The sequence below is a fragment of the Lissotriton vulgaris genome, chromosome 8 (genome assembly GCF_964263255.1).
Source record: "Lissotriton vulgaris chromosome 8, aLisVul1.2, whole genome shotgun sequence".
Taxonomy (NCBI): domain Eukaryota; kingdom Metazoa; phylum Chordata; class Amphibia; order Caudata; family Salamandridae; genus Lissotriton; species Lissotriton vulgaris.
The window spans coordinates 39,558,661-39,577,969 of NC_141696.1; the positions used below are offsets into that span (position 1 = coordinate 39,558,661).

General features: G+C 52.9%; 1 protein-coding gene across 1 annotated transcript in view; it reads right to left on the reverse strand.

Moving 5' to 3' along the window:
• The window catches only part of LOC147693339 (transient receptor potential cation channel subfamily M member 2-like), a 1,947,553-nt gene that overhangs the window by 1,312,250 nt on the left and 615,994 nt on the right, over positions 1-19,309 (reverse strand). The window contains exon 6 of the mRNA XM_086935940.1: positions 6,757-6,948. Coding sequence (XP_086792066.1) covers positions 6,757-6,948 — 192 coding nt within the window. The remainder of the gene's footprint in view (positions 1-6,756; positions 6,949-19,309) is intronic.

A 19,309-nucleotide genomic window follows, 5' to 3' on the forward strand; every position in this document is an offset into this window, starting at 1 on the left:
CAAGAACTTAACCTGATCAGGCTCAAGCTCATCTGGGACAGTTCCTTCTTCAGGACTGAGATCATCTCCCTCAGGAGACCGATCTTCCTTCTGAGTCAGGGGGGGCAAGGCACTGCCTTAACCCTACCGCTCTTCTACATGGAAGGCACCTGGTCCATTCTTCCAGGATTCAGGACCTGTTCAGTGTTAGACATTTTAGCCTGTGGCCTTGTCAGAGCAAACACATGCGCAGAGATACCTAACATTTCTGTATGGGTCCTGAGCTCCACTTCAGCCCAGGCTGATGTTTCCAAATCATTGCCAAGCAAGCATTAAACAGGGAGGTCTGCACTTACCACAGCCTTCTTGAGGCCAGTTACCCTTCCCCAGGAGAAATTAACAACTGCCAGGGCATGGTTGGTCCTGACATTGCTAGCGTTGGACACTTGGTAGGTTTCATCAAGTATGAGCTGTTTAGGAGCCACAAAGTCTTGTGTCACCATTGTGACACTTGCCCCTGTGTTCCTATATGCCAACGCCTCTTTTCCATTTATCAAAGGCTGTTGACTGTTGTGGGCCAGATGACTGGGACTCACAAAGGAGGATATATCCATGCTTCCATCACAGATCAAGACAGCCTGAGTTGGAACTCTGACTAGGCCAGAGTCCATCTCAGATCCAAAGGTTAACCCTACTATACCCTTATTCTGAGTACCACTTGGAGCTGAACTTGGGGGAACAGTTGCCTTAGGGGCAATGGTGTCTGGAGTTGAGTCTTTGGACGTATTACAATCACTAGCCCAGTGGATGTTCTGCTTACAGATTTTACACCATGGTTTCTATTGGCATTTTTTTTGGATGATTGGGAATCCCCACCATTAGAAGATTTTTGAGGGCCTTGTGAAGACTTTTGGTCTTTACTATTCTCCCCACCCTTATTAGAATCTTGCTTCTTCTGGTCACCACCTTGGTTCTGAACCTTCTGCTTTACCCTGGTTCTGACCCATTTGTCTGCCTGCTTTCTCAATTCTTGGTCAGAGGTCAGATCAGAATCTACCAGGTGCTGATGCTACAGCTTATTCTGACAGTTATTAAGGATCTGCTCCCTCATTAGGTTGTAGAATCCTGTATAATCACACATCTTACTGCCAAGTAACCAGCCCTCCAGAGCCTTAGTAGCACAATCAACAAAGTCAACCTAGTCCTGAGTCTGAGCCTTTTGGGTATCTCTGAACTTTATTCTTTATTGCTCAGTGGTTAGGCCAAACCCTTCAATCAGAGAACTCTTCAGAACTGTATAATCATCAGCATCATCTTCTCAAACAGTGAGGAGCTTGGCTGTACCCTTGTCTGCAAAGGAGATCCACAGGATAGCTACCCAATGGGGTACTTTCTGAACTTTGAAGGCCCTTTCCAGTGTGGTTATCCATTTGTGGATGTCATCCCCACTCTTGTAGGGACAAAACTCTTGTTTAAATTCCTATTGTCATAAATTCTTTCTCTACCACTATAGAAGTTGCTGCCACCATGGGACTCTAGTCCCATCTTTTTACAAGCTTTTTCAATCTCTAGCGACTCCCTTTCTAAGGCTACTTGTGTTCTCCTTATTATCAGTTGGGCATCTTCAAGGCTCATCTGTCGTTCTCTCTTCTCGTGGGAGGGTTCCCTCCTATGATAAGAGACAGCGGTCCCTATAGATTCACTAGAATGGTTAGAATCCTCCGAAGGAGATCTGGGCCTTCTAGGTGTACCTTCAACTCTTCCTGGGGGAACAAAGAGAGGTCCTTGCTGGCCTTCATTCTCATTTCCAGTAGGAGCTGCACTGTCCAGTTCAAGGTCTTTGTCACCTCCCTGGTCAGCATCAGAGTCTGAGTCCTGGTGGTTTGTCTCTTCCTCATCTGCTGCTCCACCCCCACTGCCTACCCTTTCAGGCCACAAAGCCTTTCTAAGATCATCTTTGGGCAGTGGGTGTTGGCACGCTTGCCTGTCTTCAGTTTCCTCATAGTACACGGAGCCCTTAACTCTAAGAAAGGGAATGTGTCATACCTGGATGTCTGTAATGTACTGACATCTGGAAGGGACCCACTGGTTCCCTGCCCTGAAGACATTACTAGTGTGGTGTGGTGTATGAACCTAGCTACTCTAGTGTGGCCTACTAAACTGTCTTGAGTTGTAGAAAGAGTGTCCTAAGCTCTTGACACACAACTTTAAGTTCAGTAGAACTTACTGTATTTAAGCTTGTATTATATGTATCTCTGATACATTTAGTGGTTTTCTGTTAGTAAATCACTTGAGATTTTCTGCTAAAACAATGGCAAGCTGGAATAACACACACGCTGCACACCAATGTGCGAAGTAGGCCTGGCATATGCTGTCCACTATTCTAGTGGGCACCTTACACCAGTCCAAATGACCCTTATTGATGGTAGGTTGAAGACATCCTTTATAGAAAGCTATCCTAGTGGTAACTATGGAGAGCAGCCTTCAGGCTAGGTCTTGGAGGAATGTAAAGCAGCTTGTTTTATCAGTCTATAATCTTGTGAATGACCAAATGAAGGGAGAACCACACCAGGTATATATATCAAATATATGTATTTATACTAAACACTTGCCTCTAGTCTCTTTATGAGGCTAGAGGCAAAAGTACATACAGTAAACTCAATAGCACACATTAAATTAGCACAATATATGTTGAGTCCAAGGCGTCGACCAAACCATATATCAATAAAGTGGTATAAGAACCATGACTTCAAAAGGCAAGGTCTAGAGCCTGTAGAAGTGCTGGGGCCACAAGGAGCCACCCAAGGTAGTGACACAGGGGACGCACACGGAGCGCGTGCAGTGTCTAAACACAGCCGTGGGTTACCATTAACTTCTATGGGGAAAGTTGCGGTTGGAAATTTAAAGACAAGGGACACTTCAAGGAGGACTTGGAGTAAAACCCCTTGAGACTTAAGGGGTTATAGAGCCAACACCCACGGGAGCACCGGAGTACTCGAGTTACCTTACCCAGGGAAGCCGGGTGCATAGTTGTCTTTTGGTGTTGTGTTTTCAATGGCGATCTGCTTCCAAGTGCTCCTGCCGTCGAAGAGGAAAGTGTCCGGAGTGATCCAAGCCTGAATTGAAGATGAGAAGAACCTGAAAGCAGAGGAGACAGAGTCTGGGTCACTAGCCAGGGACCAGGAGCACGGTAGGCAGATGGCCACTGATGTCGGGTGATTTCAGGTGAAGAAAGTGAAGCTTGACTCTTCCGCCATGAGGATCAAGAGGCATCGATCATGACCAGGATCTGAAATCGAGCTGTCCCACAAAGTATGTCGAATGCTGCGGTGTCAGTGCCCGGATTGGACCCAACAAGCCTTGGCAACAGCAACCCAAGCAGGAATCAAAGAAATGCTTCGGTGTGGACCAGCAAGGTCAGAGGGACTCACCACTTGGTAGGGAGTCAGGGCACCTCTGGAGCAACCAGGAAGCCCAAAGAAAATCAGTATGGCCTTCTTGGGGACCCACCAGTCAACGTATCAGGGATTGCGAATGAGCCTTGAGCTATAATGCAAGAAGCAGGCTCACGGAACACTCTAGGAGTGTAGGCCCACAATCTTCAATCCAAATTGTGCGTGGGGCTTGGGCTACAAGTAACCTAAAGCACAACTTCAGGAAAGATCAGGAAGTCAATGCACTGGCAAATGTGCATGGTGTCCAGAAATTCTGGTTCCACATCACTCATGAGGGCTGCAGGTCTCAGCTGTGCTGGGGACTCGGGTTGGCCTTCAAGAAGTCTGAAAATCCTCTTCCTGGGTTGCAAATACTTCACAGTCTGGCGGGAGCTTTGGAGATGCAGACCAGCAACTGCTTTGTTGGTTCCTGCTTGAGCAGGGGAGTCACTCCCTGACCCCAAGGGAGATTCTTCCATCCTCTAGTCTTTAATAGAGCGTCGAAGTTCCAGGATTCAGTTTCAGAGTTTCGTCCAGGTGTAATCTAAAGTCCTGTTGCCAGGGGTCCCTTACTTATACTCAAGAAAGGGACACCAAATGTGCCCACAGTGCAGACTTTCTGGCACTCTCAGAGTGCACCCGCCCAGCCCAAATACACTAAAGCCTGTCTGGGAGGTGGTTACAGCCAATTACTGAGCAGACCAGTGTGTATATGTCTCTCCCTCTAGAAGGGAGAAATTCTACCTCAGCCGCCAGGACTGGCGGGGGGAGGGGGGAATAGGAATCCAAAGTGTTTGACACCAAACATGACATGTTTCCATGCAGCCATTCCAAAGTTAGCATTTACAGTGAGGTTATAATGCACTTAAGAGTGTATGGTCTGGCTGCGTAACAGAACAGCCTCAGAGATTAGGCTCTAAATGCTGCAGAGGGGTCCTGCTCATGCTTGGGCACCCTTTCACTCAAAACCAAGAATGCTGCCTTCAGGATTGGTAAGGCCTGCCATAGGAGTGACTGATAGGTTTACATGTGTCAGTGATTAAAGGTAGATATAGGTAACCTATATCTTAGTAATCTTAGTAAGGACTGCATGCACCACCTTACCCAGGCTGCATTAGCATGTCTGTAGTGTCATTTTGGAAGGCTTCCCAGGGGTGCCATAATACATGCTGCAGCCCCTGGTAGGCTTCTGTGGTACCTATGCCTTTAGTACCTAAGGTACCATATTCTAGGGACTCACAAGGGTACCCCGGTACCCAAACTGGAGTGTACCTAAAGTACATGCAATCATTTTAGAGAGGAAAAAGCTAGGCTGGGGCCCTGGATAGCTGGGCCCCATCCAGACTACAATAAAAAGGCAGTGAAACACCAGCAAAAAGTGGGGGTAACCATAGTAAGCAGAGCCCACTCTCCTACAGTAACTGCATAGGTGAGTGAGTACATGTCAGTATTTGTAGGAGACAGTGAGTAAGTGTGTGGGTAACTGTGTGGGTGAGTAAGTGCCTGAATGATTAATTGTATGGGGAGTAAGTAGGTTTGTGAGTAACTCTCTGGGTGACTCTCTCTGTGTGAGTGGTGATATGGGTATATGAGTGGATATGTCAGTGGCTGTATTAGTGAGCGAGTAGGTGTAAGAGTGGCTGTATGGGTGAGCAAGTGGTTGTGTGTGTTGATCTAGGAATCTAGGAATTACTGTGTAAGTACAGGTATGGGTGTGTGAATGCAGTTGAGAATAGTATTGTGGAAGTTGGAGTGGGTGTGTGAAAGGTTATATGGGGTGTGAATGGGTGTGTCAGAGATTCAGTAGATGATGTCATCAGTGATGTCCTCAGCGATGTCACTAAACATGTCATTAATGATGTAATATGTGAGGCCATAAGCAGTGCATTGCAGGTGCTCGAGTTAAAGTTAGCTCACTTACTATAATGGCTACATTTCTCTGGTTTTGTATGAGTGAAATGCCAGCCTAACTGTACGGTACCTGTAACCTTTGGTTTTTTTCAGTGAATATATACATTAATACTTCCCCTTTTTCATTCAGCTGTTGTGTTGAAATTTTTAAAGTGATCCATCAAGTGGGAGCCAAGAAAAAAGGGGGTCCCAAAACACGTTTTTCTCATGTTATTTCTAACAGGATTTTAATTTTTTGAACACAGCTACAGTCCGAACCACTGAATGGAATTCCACCAAATTTGGCAGAAAGCTAGAGGGCTCTCCTGAACTTGTGCTCTCTGTGATTTGATGTAAATCCATTCAGTAGTTTTTAAGATATTAAAATTTATAAAATATAGACATCGGGGGATGCGAGTCCTTACAGTGGATTAATGAATCCTACTTAAGTTTGATTAGCTGCCAACACTTTAACAAGGAAGCCATCTTGGGACTCAGCTTTAAAAAAATAAAGAAAAGAGGGCAGGGTAGGAATACACTGAATCCTCAGATATGTTAGGGAGGTCCCACAGCGATCCTGCCGAGGATTAAAAGCATTTTTTATAAAATTCTGCGGGGAATTTGTGAATGGGAGGGGGCACCTGCCCCCCTCCATTTTTTTCATGAATGAAAAAAAAACGGCCAGGGACTTGGGATAGGGTCCCTGGGGCTAAAATCATCCAATAAGGGGGCAGCGCAGCACCTCTCCCAGCATTTAAAAAAATAAAAAAAGACCAGGCCCTGAGGGATGGGGTCCCCGGGGTCAAAATTGCCTGGGAGGGGGACCACTTGCCAATCTGCCAATATATATCACAATGATCAGGCTCACACAACTCTGACTGAATTCAAGAGTGAGTGTCCAGTTTTGTACTTCAGTTTTGGAATTCAATCCTGCATCAAGAACAGGCCTGGATCTCACCTTGAGTGATGGAACACAATTACTTAACCTGCTGAGTCTGGATCTCACCTTGAGTGATGGAACACAGCACTTGTCCTGTAAATGGCTGAATTCCACTTTCAGTGATCGGACTGAAGTGTACATCCAACTACAAGCTAGGCTATCCCTTGAATGACTGAACTAAACTACCTGTCCAGCTCTGGGTAGAGGACCATCTCGAATAACGGAGCAAGCGTATGTGTCAAGCTCTGGACTCATCATCTCCTTGAATAACAGTGGAAAACTTGCTTCCAGCTGTGTACTAGCCTTAAACTGGGTGGCGGAAGTAGAACAAGCATCATTTCTGGATGGAATGCTCGTTGAGTGGTGGAACAATGCTGCTTATTTAGCTCTACATTGTTCTTCACTTGAGTGATGGAACTAAACCACAATGTCAGCCACTGGAATGGAGGCAGTTTGTGTGATGGACCTAATGTCCATACAGCTACAGGAAATGGGGGGGGGGGGGAGTCTCACCTTCTCAGTCCACTGATAAATCTGCTCTTCAGTTAAGGTATTGGGATATAGATTTCTCAGCTCCATCGCAATCACGGTGTTTGTATTTTCTGAAAGGCCCATCTTAGTCACCAGAGCTATGACATCAGCAACGCCTTTCAAGCCCACCACAATTACACATGGTGTGTTTTTAATGATGGAGCTGTGAATAGTCTGAAAAGAAACAAAAGTGGTTTTTAGGAAGTGAGGCACTGCAACCGACATGATTTCAGCACTTACTATAGCCACTAAAGCCTATTAGTACCAAACGGCAGAGGAATAACTCCCTATTTCCTCAGACATCCCAGTCTTTCCATGCATTTTGGCACAAGTGCCTGGCTGTTCCCCGGTTCCCTTCTGATACAGTCCTGGCTCTTCCAGGCTATGACCACCCTTCTCTTTCCATTCCTATCTAGAAACATCTGCAGCAAGATCAAACCACAGAATGAGTTGAGCAAGCTTTAGAAAACATCAGGGGCTGTATTACAAAGTGCAGCGAGGGCGCAACAGGCATGTGCGCCTGCTTTGCATAGCTGGTGTACTTTGGTATTACAGAAAGGGCAGCAGAAGTGTGTGCTGCCCAATCTGTACTACAGATATCGCTGGGGCACATATAACGGCAGCCCTATCAACAGAGGGCGTTCCCTCATTTGCATGCGGGCATGACCCCATGCAAATGAGGGACTATTTTCCGCTGTGCATTCGCTATATTATAAACGTGGGTGCAGAGGTAAAGAAGCTGTCAAGAGGTGTGCTGCGGCCTGCACAGTGAAGCACAAAGGGGATGCTTCAAAGCCACTCAGTTTTTTACTAGAATGTTCTGCCCCTAGGGCAGCATGAGTTTGGGGTTGCCCTGTGGGCAGTGCATTCAATGCATAAGGTGCACTTCCTCTGTTTGCACTCATAGCACCTGTTTTAAGATACATTGTGGAGCAAACTGAAATAAGTGCAATCTGAAATAAGTGTGTCCTATCTGTAATAGTGTAAATCTTAAAAAGGACCACCCTCCATGCCTAAAGTGACAAGGGTAAATATTATATATGTGTACAAAATGCCTTGAGCATCATTTAGTGGGAGGGAATCACACTTGTGATAAGTGATCCCTACCCCACGGCCACCCTCTGATTCACCACTGCCACCCCCTGGTTCATCACTGCCACCCCCTGGTTCATCACTGTCACCCCCTGGTTCTTCACTGTCATCCCCTGGTTCATCACTGCCACCCCCTGGTTCATCACTGCCACCCCCTGGTTCATCACTGCCACCCCCTGGTTCACAACTGCCACCCCCTGGTTCACCACTGCCACCCTCTGGTTCACCACTGCCACCCTCTGGTTCACCAGTGCCACCCTCTGGTTCATCACTGCCACCCTTTGGTTCACCCCGGCACCCTCTGGTTCATCACTGCCACTCTCTGGTTCATCACTGCCACTCTTTGGTTCATCAAGGCACCCTCTGGTTATCCCTGGCACCCTCTGGTTCAACACTGCCATCCTCTGGTTCATCACAGCCCTCTCTGGTTCACCACAGCCACCCTCTGGTTCATTACTGCCAATGTCTGGTTCACCACTGCCACCCTCTGGTTCACCACTGCCACCCCCTGGTTCACCACTGTCACCCTCTGGTACAACACTGCTACCCTCTGGTACAACACTGCTACCCTCTGGTTCATCACAGCACCCTCTGGTTCATCACTTTCACACCTGGTTCACCACTGCCACCCTCTGGTTCACCACTGCCACCCTCTGGTTCACCACTGCCACTCTCTGGTTCACCACTGCCACCCTCTGGTTCACAACTGCCCCCCTCTGGTTCACCACTGCCACCCTCTGGTTCACCACTGCCACCCTCTGGTTCATTACAGCACCCTCTGGTTCACCACTGCCACCCTCTGGTTCATCACGGCACCCTCTGTTTTACCACTGCCACCCTCTGTTTCACCACTGCCACCCTCTGTTTTACCACTGCCACCCTCTGTTTAACCCTTGCCAACCTCTGTTTCATCACTGCCACCCTCTGGTTCATCACTGCCACCTTCTGGTTCATCACTGCCACCCTCTGGTTCACCACTGCCACCCTCTGGTTCACCACTGCCACCCTCTGGTTCATCACTTCAAACCTCTGGATCATCACAGCTCCCTCTGGTTCGCCACTGCCACCCTCTGGTTCACAACTGCCACCCTCTGGTTCACCACTGCCACCCTCCGTTTCACCACTGTCACCCTCTGGTTCACCACTGTCACCCCCTGGTTCATTACTGTCACCCCCTGGTTCATCACTGTCACCCCCTGGTTCATCACTGTCACACCTGGTTCATCACTGTCACCCCCTGGTTAAACCACTGTCACCCCTGGTTCATCACTGTCACCCCCTGGTTCATCACTGTCACCCCCTGGTTCATCACTGTCACCCCCGGGTTCATCACTGTCACCCCCGGGTTCATCACTGCCACCCCCTGGTTCCTCACTGCCACCCCCTGGTTCATCACTGCCACCTCCTGGTTCACCACTGCCACCCCCTGGTTCATCACTGCCACCCTCTGGATCATCACTGCCACCCTCTGGATCATCCCTGTCACCCTCTGGATCACCACTGCCACCTTCTGGATCATCACAACTCCCTCTGGTTCGCCACTGCCACCCTCTGGTTCATCACTGCCACCCTCTGGTTCATTACAGCACCCTCTGGTTCACCACTGCCACCCTCTGGTTCATCACAGCACCCTCTGTTTTACCACTGCCACCCTCTGTTTCACCACTGCCACCCTCTGTTTCACCACTGCCACCCTCTGTTTTACCCTTGCCACCCTCTGTTTCATCACTGCCACCCTCTGGTTCATCACTGCCACCCTCTGGTTCATCACTGCCACCCTCTGGTTCACCACTGCCACCCTCTGGTTCACCACTGCCACCCTCTGGTTCACCACTGCCACCCTCTGGTTCATCACTTCAAACCTCTGGATCATCACAGCTCCCTCTGGTTCGCCACTGCCACCCTCTGGTTCATCACTGCCACCATCTGGTTCATTACAGCACCCTCTGGTTCACCACTGCCACCCACTGGTTCATCACAGCACCCTCTGTTTCACCACTGCCATCCTCTGTTTCACCACTGACACCCTCTGGTTCATCACAGCCACCCTCTGATTCACCACTGCCACTCTCTGGTTCATCACGGCCACCCTCTGGTTCATCACGGCCACCCTCTGGTTGATCACGGCCACCATCTGGTTCATCACGGCCACCCTCTGGTTCATCATTGCCACCCTCTAGTTTATCACGGCCACCCTCTGGTTCACCACTGCCACCCTCTGGTTCACCACGGCCACCCTCTGGTTCACCCCTGCCACCCTCTGGTTCACCCCTGCCACCCTCTGGTTCACCCCTGCCACCCTCTGGTTCACCACTGTCACCCTCTGGTTCACCACTGCTACCCTCTGGTTCACCACTGCTACCCTCTGGTTCACCACTGCTACCCTCTGGTTCACCACTGCTACCCTTTGGTTCATCACTGTCACCCCCTGGTTCATCACTGTCACTCCCTGGTTCATCACTGTCACCCCCTGGTTCATCACTGTCACCCCCTGGTTCATCAATGTCACCCCCTGGTTCATCACTGTCACCCCCTGGTTCATCACTGTCACCCCCTGGTTCATCACTGCTACCCTCTGGTTCATCACTTTCACCCTCTGGTTCACCACTGCCACCCCCTGATTCCCCACTGCCACCCTCTGATTCACCACTGCCACCCCCTGGTTCACCACTGCCACCCCCTGGTTCACCACTGCCACCCCCTGGTTCATCACTGTAACCCCCTGGTTCTTCACTGTCACACCCTGGTTCATCACTGCCACCCCCTGGTTCATTACTGCCACCCCCTGGTTCATCACTGCCACCCCCTGGTTCACCACTGCCACCCCCTGGTTCACCACTGCCACCCTCTGGTTCACCACTGCCACCCTCTGGTTCACCAGTGCCACCCTCTGGTTCATCACTGCCACCCTTTAGTTCACCAGTGCCACCCTCTGGTTCATCACTGCCACCCTTTGGTTCACCCCCGGCACCCTCTGGTTCATAACTGCCACTCTTTGGTTCATCAAGGCACCCTCTGGTTACCCCTGGCACCCTCTGGTTCACCACTGCCATAATCTGGTTCATCACAGCCCTCTCTGGTTCACCACAGCCACCCTCTGGTTCATTACTGCCAATGTCTGGTTCACCACTGCCACCCTCTGGTTCACCACTGCCACCCCCTGGTTCACCACTGTCACCCTCTGGTACAACACTGCTACCCTCTGGTACAACACTGCTACCCTCTGGTTCATCACTTTCACCCTCTGGTTCACCACTGCCACCCTCTGGTTCACCACTGCCACCCTCTGATTCACCACTGCCACTCTCTGGTTCACCACTGCCACCCTCTGGTTCACCACTGCCACTCTCTGGTTCACCACTGCCACCCTCTGGTTCACCACTGCCACCCTCTGGTTCACCACTGCCACTCTCTGATTCACCACTGCCACCCTCTGGTTCACCACTGCCACCCTCTGGTTCACCACTGCCACCCTCCGTTTCACCACTGTCACCCCCTGGTTCATCACTGTCACCCCCTGGTTCATCATTGTCATCCCCTGGTTCATCACTGTCACCCCCTGGTTCATCACTGTCACCCCCTGGTTCATCACTGCCACCCCCTGGTTCATCACTGCCATCCCCTGGTTCATCACTGCCACCTACTGGTTCACCACTGCCACCCCCTGGTTCATAATTGCCACCCTCTGGATCATCACTGCCACCCTCTGGATCATCACTGCCATCCTCTGGATCAACCCTGTCACCCTCTGGATCACCACTGCCACCTTCTGGATCATCACAACTCCCTCTGGTTCGCCACTGCCACCCTCTGGTTCATCACTGCCACCCTCTGGTTCATTACAGCACCCTCTGGTTCACCACTGCCACCCTCTGGTTCATCACAGCACCCTCTGTTTTACCACTGCCACCCTTTGTTTCACCACTGCCACCCTCTGTTTCACCACTGCCACCCTCTGTTTCACCACTGCAACCCTCTTTTTCATCACTGCCACCCTCTGGTTCATCACTGCCACCCTCTGGTTCATCACTGCCACCCTCTGGTTCACCACTGCCACCCTCTGGTTCATCACGGCCACCCTCTGGTTCACCACTGCCACCCTCTGATTCACCACTGCCACCCTTTGGTTCACCATTGCCACCCTCTGGTTCACTACTGCCACCCTCTGGTTCACCACTGGCACCCTCTGGTTCACCATTGCCACCCTCTGGTTCACCACTGCCACCCTCTGGTTCACAAGTACCACCATCTGATTCATCACAGCACCCTCTGTTAACCACTTCCACCCTCTGGTTCACCACTGTCACCCTCTGGTTCACCACTGCCACCCTCCGGTTCACCACTGCCACCCTCTGGTTCACCAATGCCACCCTCTGGTTCACCACTGCCACCCTCTGGTTCACCACTGCCACCCTCTGGTTCCTCACTGCCAACCTCTGGTTCACCCCTGGCACCCTCTGGTTCACCCCTGGCACCCTCTGGTTCACCCATGGCACCCTCTGGTTCACCCCTGGCACCCTCTGATTCACCCCTGGCACCCCCTGGTTCACCACTGTCACCCTCTGGTTCATCACTGTCACCCTCTGGTTCATCACTGTCACCCTCTGGATCATCACTGTCACCCTCTGGATCATCACAGCTCCCTCTTGTTCACGACTGACACGGTCTGGTTCATCACTGCCACCCTCTGGTTCATAACAAAACCCTCTGGTTCACTCTTTCCACCCTCTGGTTCATCACTGCCCCCTCTGGTTCATCACTGCCCCCTCTGGTTCATCACTGCCACCCTCTGGTTCATCCCTGCCACCCTCTGGTTCATCCCTGCCACCCTCTGGTTCACCACTGCCACCCTCTGGTTCACCACTGCCACCCTCTGGTTCACCACTGCCACCCTCTGGTTCATCACTGTCACCCTCTGGTTCATCACTGTCACCCTCTGGATCATCACAGCTCCCTCTTGTTCACGACTGACACCGTATGGTTCATCACTGCCACCCTCTGGTTCATAACAACACCCTCTGGTTCACTCCTTCCACCCTCTGGTTCATCACTGCCCCCCTCTGGTTCATCACTGCCCCCTCTGGTTCATCACTGCCACCCTCTGGTTCATCCCTGCCACCCTCTGGTTCATCCCTGCCACCCTCTGGTTCACCACTGCCACCCTCTGGTTCACCACTGCCACCCTCTGGTTCACCACTGCCACCCTCTGGTTCATCACTGTCACCCTCTGGTTCATCACTGTCACCCTCTGGATAATCACTGTCACCCTCTGGATCATCACAGCTCCCTCTTGTTCACGACTGACACCGTCTGGTTCATCACTGCCACCCTCTGGTTCATAACAACACCCTCTGGTTCACTCCTTCCACCCTCTGGTTCATCACTGCCCCCTCTGGTTCATCACTGCCCCCTCTGGTTCATCACTGCCACCCTCTGGTTCATCCCTGCCACCCTCTGGTTCATCCCTGCCACCCTCTGGTTCACCACTGCCACCCTCTGGTTCATCACGGCCACCCTCTGGTTCATCACGGCCACCCTCTTGTTTACCACTGACAACCTCTGGTTCATCACGGCCACCCTCTGGTTCACCACTGCCACTCTCTGGTTCATCACGGCCACCCTCTGGTTCATCACCGCCACCCTCTGGTTCATCACGGCCACCCTCTGGTTCATCATTGCCACCCTCTAGTTCATCACGGCCACCCTCTGGTTCACCACTGCCACCCTCTGGTTCACCACGGCCACCCTCTGGTTCACCCCTGCCACCCTCTGGTTCACCCCTGCCACCCTCTGGTTCACCCCTGCCACCCTCTGGTTCACAACTGTCACCCTCTGGTTCACCACTGCTACCCTCTGGTTCACCACTGCTACCCTCTGGTTCACCACTGCTACCCTCTGGTTCACCACTGCTACCCTTTGGTTCATCACTGTCACCCCCTGGTTCATCACTGTCACTCCCTGGTTCATCACTGTCACCCCCTGGTTCATCACTGTCACCCCCTGGTTCATCAATGTCACCCCCTGGTTCATCACTGTCACCCCCTGGTTTATCACTGTCACCCCCTGGTTCATCACTGCTACCCTCTGGTTCATCACTTTCACCCTCTGGTTCACCACTGCCACCCCCTGATTCCCCACTGCCACCCTCTGATTCACCAATGCCACCACCTGGTTCACCACTGCCACCCCCTGGTTCACCACTGCCACCCCCTGGTTCACCACTGCCACCCCCTGGTTCATCACTGTCACCCCCTGGTTCTTCACTATCACCCCCTGGTTCATCACTGCCACCCCCTGGTTCATCACTGCCACCCCCTTTTTCATCACTGCCACCCCCTGGTTCACCACTGCCACCCCCTGGTTCACCACTGCCACCGTCTGGTTCACCACTGTCACCCTCTGGTTCACCAGTGCCACCCTCTGGTTCATCACTGCCACCCTTCGGTTCACCCCCGGCACCCTCTGGTTCATAACTGCCACTCTTTGGTTCATCAAGGCACCCTCTGGTTCACCATTGCCACCCTCTGGTTCACTACTGCCACCCTCTGGTTCACCACTGGCACCCTCTGGTTCACCATTGCCACCCTCTGGTTCACCACTGCCACCCTCTGGTTCACAAGTACCACCCTCTGATTCATCACAGCACCCTCTGGTTAACCACTTCCACCCTCTGGTTCACCACTGTCACCCTCTGGTTCACCACTGCCACCCTCCGGTTCACCACTGCCACCCTCTGGTTCACCAATGCCACCCTCTGGTTCACCACTGCCACCCTCTGGTTCACCACTGCCACCCTCTGGTTCCTCACTGCCAACCTCTGGTTCACCCCTGGCACCCTCTGGTTCACCCCTGGCACCCTCTGGTTCACCCCTGGCACCCTCTGGTTCACCCATGGCACCCTCTGGTTCACCCCTGGCACCCTCTGGTTCACCCCTGGCACCCCCTGGTTCACCACTGTCACCCTCTGGTTCATCACTGTCACCCTCTGGTTCATCACTGTCACCCTCTGGATCATCACTGTCACCCTCTGGATCATCACAGCTCCCTCTTGTTTACGACTGACACCGTCTGGTTCATCAATGCCACCCTCTGGTTCATAACAACACCCTCTGGTTCACTCCTTCCACCCTCTGGTTCATCACTGCCCCCCTCTGGTTCATCACTGCCCCCTCTGGTTCATCACTGCCACCCTCTGGTTCATCACTGCCACCCTCTGGTTTATCCCTGCCACCCTCTGGTTCATCCCTGCCACCCTCTGGTTCACCACTGCCACCCTCTGGTTCACCACTGCCACCCTCTGGTTCACCACTGTCACCCTCTGGTTCATCACTGTCACCCTCTGTTTCACCACTGTCACCCTGTGGATCATCACAGCTCCCTCTGGTTCATTACAGCACCCTCTTGTTCACCACTGACACAGTCTGGTTCATCACTGCCACCCTCTGGTTCATCACGGCCACCCTCTGGTTTATCACGGCCACCCTCTGGTTCATCACAGCCACCCTCTGGTTTATCACGGCCACCCTCTGGTTCATCACAGCCACCCTCTGGTTCATCACGGCCACCCTCTGGTTCATCACGGCCACCCTCTGGTTCACTACGGCCACCCTCTGGTTCACCACTACCACCCTCTGGTTCACCACTGTCACCCTCTGGTTCACCACTGTCACCCTCTGGTTCATCACTGTCACCCTCTGGTTCATCACTGTCACCCTCTGGTTCACCACTGCCACCCTCTGGTTCACCACTGCCACCCTCTGGTTCACCACTGCCACCCTCTGGTTCACCACTGCCACCGTCTGGTTCATCACTGCCATTATCTGGTTCACCCCAGCCACCCTCTGGTTCATTACTGCCAATGTCTGGTTCACCACTGCCACCCTCTGGTTCATCACAGCACCCTCTGACTCACCACTGACACCCTCTGGTTCACCACTGATACCCTCCGGCTCACCACTGACACCCTCTGGCTTACCAATGACACCCTCTTGCTCACCACTGACACCCCCTGGCTCACCACTGACACCCTCTGGTTCACCACTGCCATGCTCTGGTTCACCACTGCCATCCTCTGGTTCATCACTGCCACCCTCTGGTTCATCACTAGCACCCTCTGGTCCACTACTGCCACCCTCTGGTCCATTACTGCCACCCTCTGGTCCACCACTGCCACCCTCTGGTCCACCACTGCCACCCTCTGGTTCACCACTGCCACCCTCTGGTTCACCACTGCCGCCCTCTGGTTCACCACTGACACCCTCTGGTTCACCACTGACACCCTCTGGTTTACCACTGACACCCTCTGGTTCACCACTGACACCCTCCGCTTTACCAATGCTACCCTCTGGTTTACCCCTGCCACCCTCTGGTTCACCACTGTCACCCTCTGGTTGACCACTGTCACCCTCTGGTTCACCACTGTCACCCTCTGGTTCATCACTGCCACCCTCTGGTTCATCACTGCCACCCTCAGGTTAATTACTGCCAATGTCTGGTTCACCACTGCCACCCTCTGGTTCATCACTAGCACCCTCTGGCTCACCGCTGACACCCTCTGGCTCACCACTGACACCCTCTGGCTCACCACTGACACCCTCTGGTTCACCACTGCCATCCTCTTGTTCATCACTGCCACCCTCTGGTTCATCACTAGCACCCTCTGGGCCACTACTGCCACCCTCTGGTCCACCACTGCCACCCTCTGGTCCACCACTGCCATCCTCTGGTTCACCACTGCCACCCTCTGGTTCACCCCATCCACCCTCTGGTTTACCACGGCCACCCTCTGGTTCACCACTGCCACCCTCTGGTTCACCACTGCCACCCTCTGGTTCACCGCTGCCACCCTCTGGTTCACCACTGTCACCCTCTGGTTCACCACTGTCACCCTCTGGTTCATCACTGCCACCCTCTGGTTCATCACTGCCACCCTCAGGTTAATTACTGCCAATGTCTGGTTCACCACTGCCTCCCTCTGGTTCATCACTAGCACCCTCTGGCTCACCGCTGACACCCTCTGGCTCACCACTGACACCCTCTGGCTCACCACTGACACCCTCTGGCTCACCACTGACACCCTCTGGTTCACCACTGCCATCCTCTGGTTCATCACTGCCACCCTCTGGTTCATCACTAGCACCCTCTGGTCCACTACTGCCACCCTCTGGTCCACCACTGCCACCCTCTGGTCCACCACTGCCATCCTCTGGTTCACCACTGCCACCCTCTGGTTCACCCCATCCACCCTCTGGTTTACCACGGCCACCCTCTGGTTCACCACTGCCACCCTCTGGTTCACCACTGCCACCCTCTGGTTCACCGCTGACACCCTCTGGTTCACCACTGCCACTCTCTGGTTCATCACTGCCACCCTCTGGTTCATCACTGCCACCCTCTGGTTCATCACAGCACCCTCTGGTTCACAACTGCCACCCTCTGGTTCATCACTTCAAACCTCTGGTTCATCACTTCAAACCTCTGGTTCATCACTGCCAACCTCTGGTTCATCACTGCCACCCTCTGGTTCACCCCTGCCACCCTCTGGTTCACCCCTGCCACCCTCTGGTTCTTCCATTCCACCCTCTGGTTCACCCCTGCCACCCTCTAGTTCACCACTGTCACCCTCTGGTTCACCACTGTCACCCTCTGGTTCACCACTGTCAACCTCTGGTTCATCACTGTCACCCTCTGGTTCATCACTGTCACCCTCTGGTTCACCACTGTCACCCTCTGGATCATCACAGCTCCCTCTGGTTCACCACTGACACCGTCTGGTTCACCACTGTCACCCTCTGGTTCACCACTGTCACCCTCTGGTTCACCACTGTCGCCCTCTGGTTCACCACTGTCACCCTCTGGTTCATCACTGTCGCCCTCTGGTTCATCACTGTCAACCTCTGGTTCATCACTGTCACCCTCTGGTTCATCACTGACACCGTCTGGTTCATCACTGCCACCCTCTGGTTCATAATGACACCCTCTGGTTCACTCCACTGTCACCCTCTGGATCATAACAGCTCCCTCTGGTTCACCACTGACACCGTCTGGTTCATCACTGCCAACCTCTGGTTCATAACGACACCCTCTGGTTCAATCCTTCTCCCCCCTCTGGTTCATCACGGCCACCCTCTGGTTCATCACGGCCACCCTCTGGTTCATCACGGCCACCCTCTGGTTCATCACTGCCACCCTCTGGTTCATCACTGCCACCCACTGGTTCATCACTACCACCCTCTGGTTCATCACTGCCACCCTCTGGTTCATCACTGCCACCCTCTGGTTCACCACTGCCACCCTCTGGTTCACCACTGCCACCCTCTGGTTCATCACTGTCACCCTCTGGTTCATCACTGTCACCCTCTGTTTCACCACTGTCACCCTCTGGATCATCACAGCTCCCTCTGGTTCATTACAGCACCCTCTTGTTCACCACTGACACCGTCTGGTTCATCACTGCCACCCTCTGGTTCATAACTGACACCCTCTGGTTCACTCCTTCCACCCTCTAGTTCATCACTGCCACCCTCTGGTTCATCACAGCCACCCTCTGGTTCATCACAGCCACCCTCTTGTTCACCACTGCCACCCTCTGGTTCATCACGGCCACCCTCTTGTTCACCACTGCCACCCTCTGGTTCATCACGGCCACCCTCTGGTTCACCACTGCCACCCTCTGGTTCATCACGGCCACCCTCTGGTTCATCACAGCCACCCTCTGGTTCACCACGGCCACCCTCTGGTTCATCACGGCCACCCTCTGGTTCATCACGGCCACCCTCTGGTTCATCACGGCCACCCTCTGGTTCACCACTGCCACCCTCTGGTTCACCACTGCCACCCTCTGGTTCACCACGGCCACCCTCTGGTTCACCCCTGCCACCCTCTGGTTCACCCCTGCCACCCTCTGGTTCACCCCTGCCACCCTCTGGTTCACCCCGCCACCCTCTGGTTCACCACTGCTACCCTCTGGTTCACCACTGCTACCCTCTGGTTCACCACTGCTACCCTCTGGTTCACCACTGCTACCCTCTGGTTCATCACTGTCACCCCCTGGTTCATCACTGTCACCCCTAGGTTCATCACTGTCACCCCCTGGTTCATCACTGTCACCCCCTGGTTCATCACTGTCACCCCCTGGTTCATCACTGTCACCCCTGGTTCATCACTGTCACCCCCTGGTTCATCACTGCTACCCTCTGGTTCACCACTTTCACCCTCTGGTTCACCACTGCCACCCTCTGGTTCACCACTGCCACCCTCTGTTTCACCACTGTCACCCTCTGGTTCACCACTGTCACCCCCTGGTTCATCACTGTCATCCCCTGGTTCATCACTGTCACCCCCTGGTTCATTACTGTCACCCCCTGGTTCATCACTGTCACCCCCTGGTTCATCACTGTCACCCCTGGTTCATCACTGTCACCCCCTGGTTCATCACTGTCAC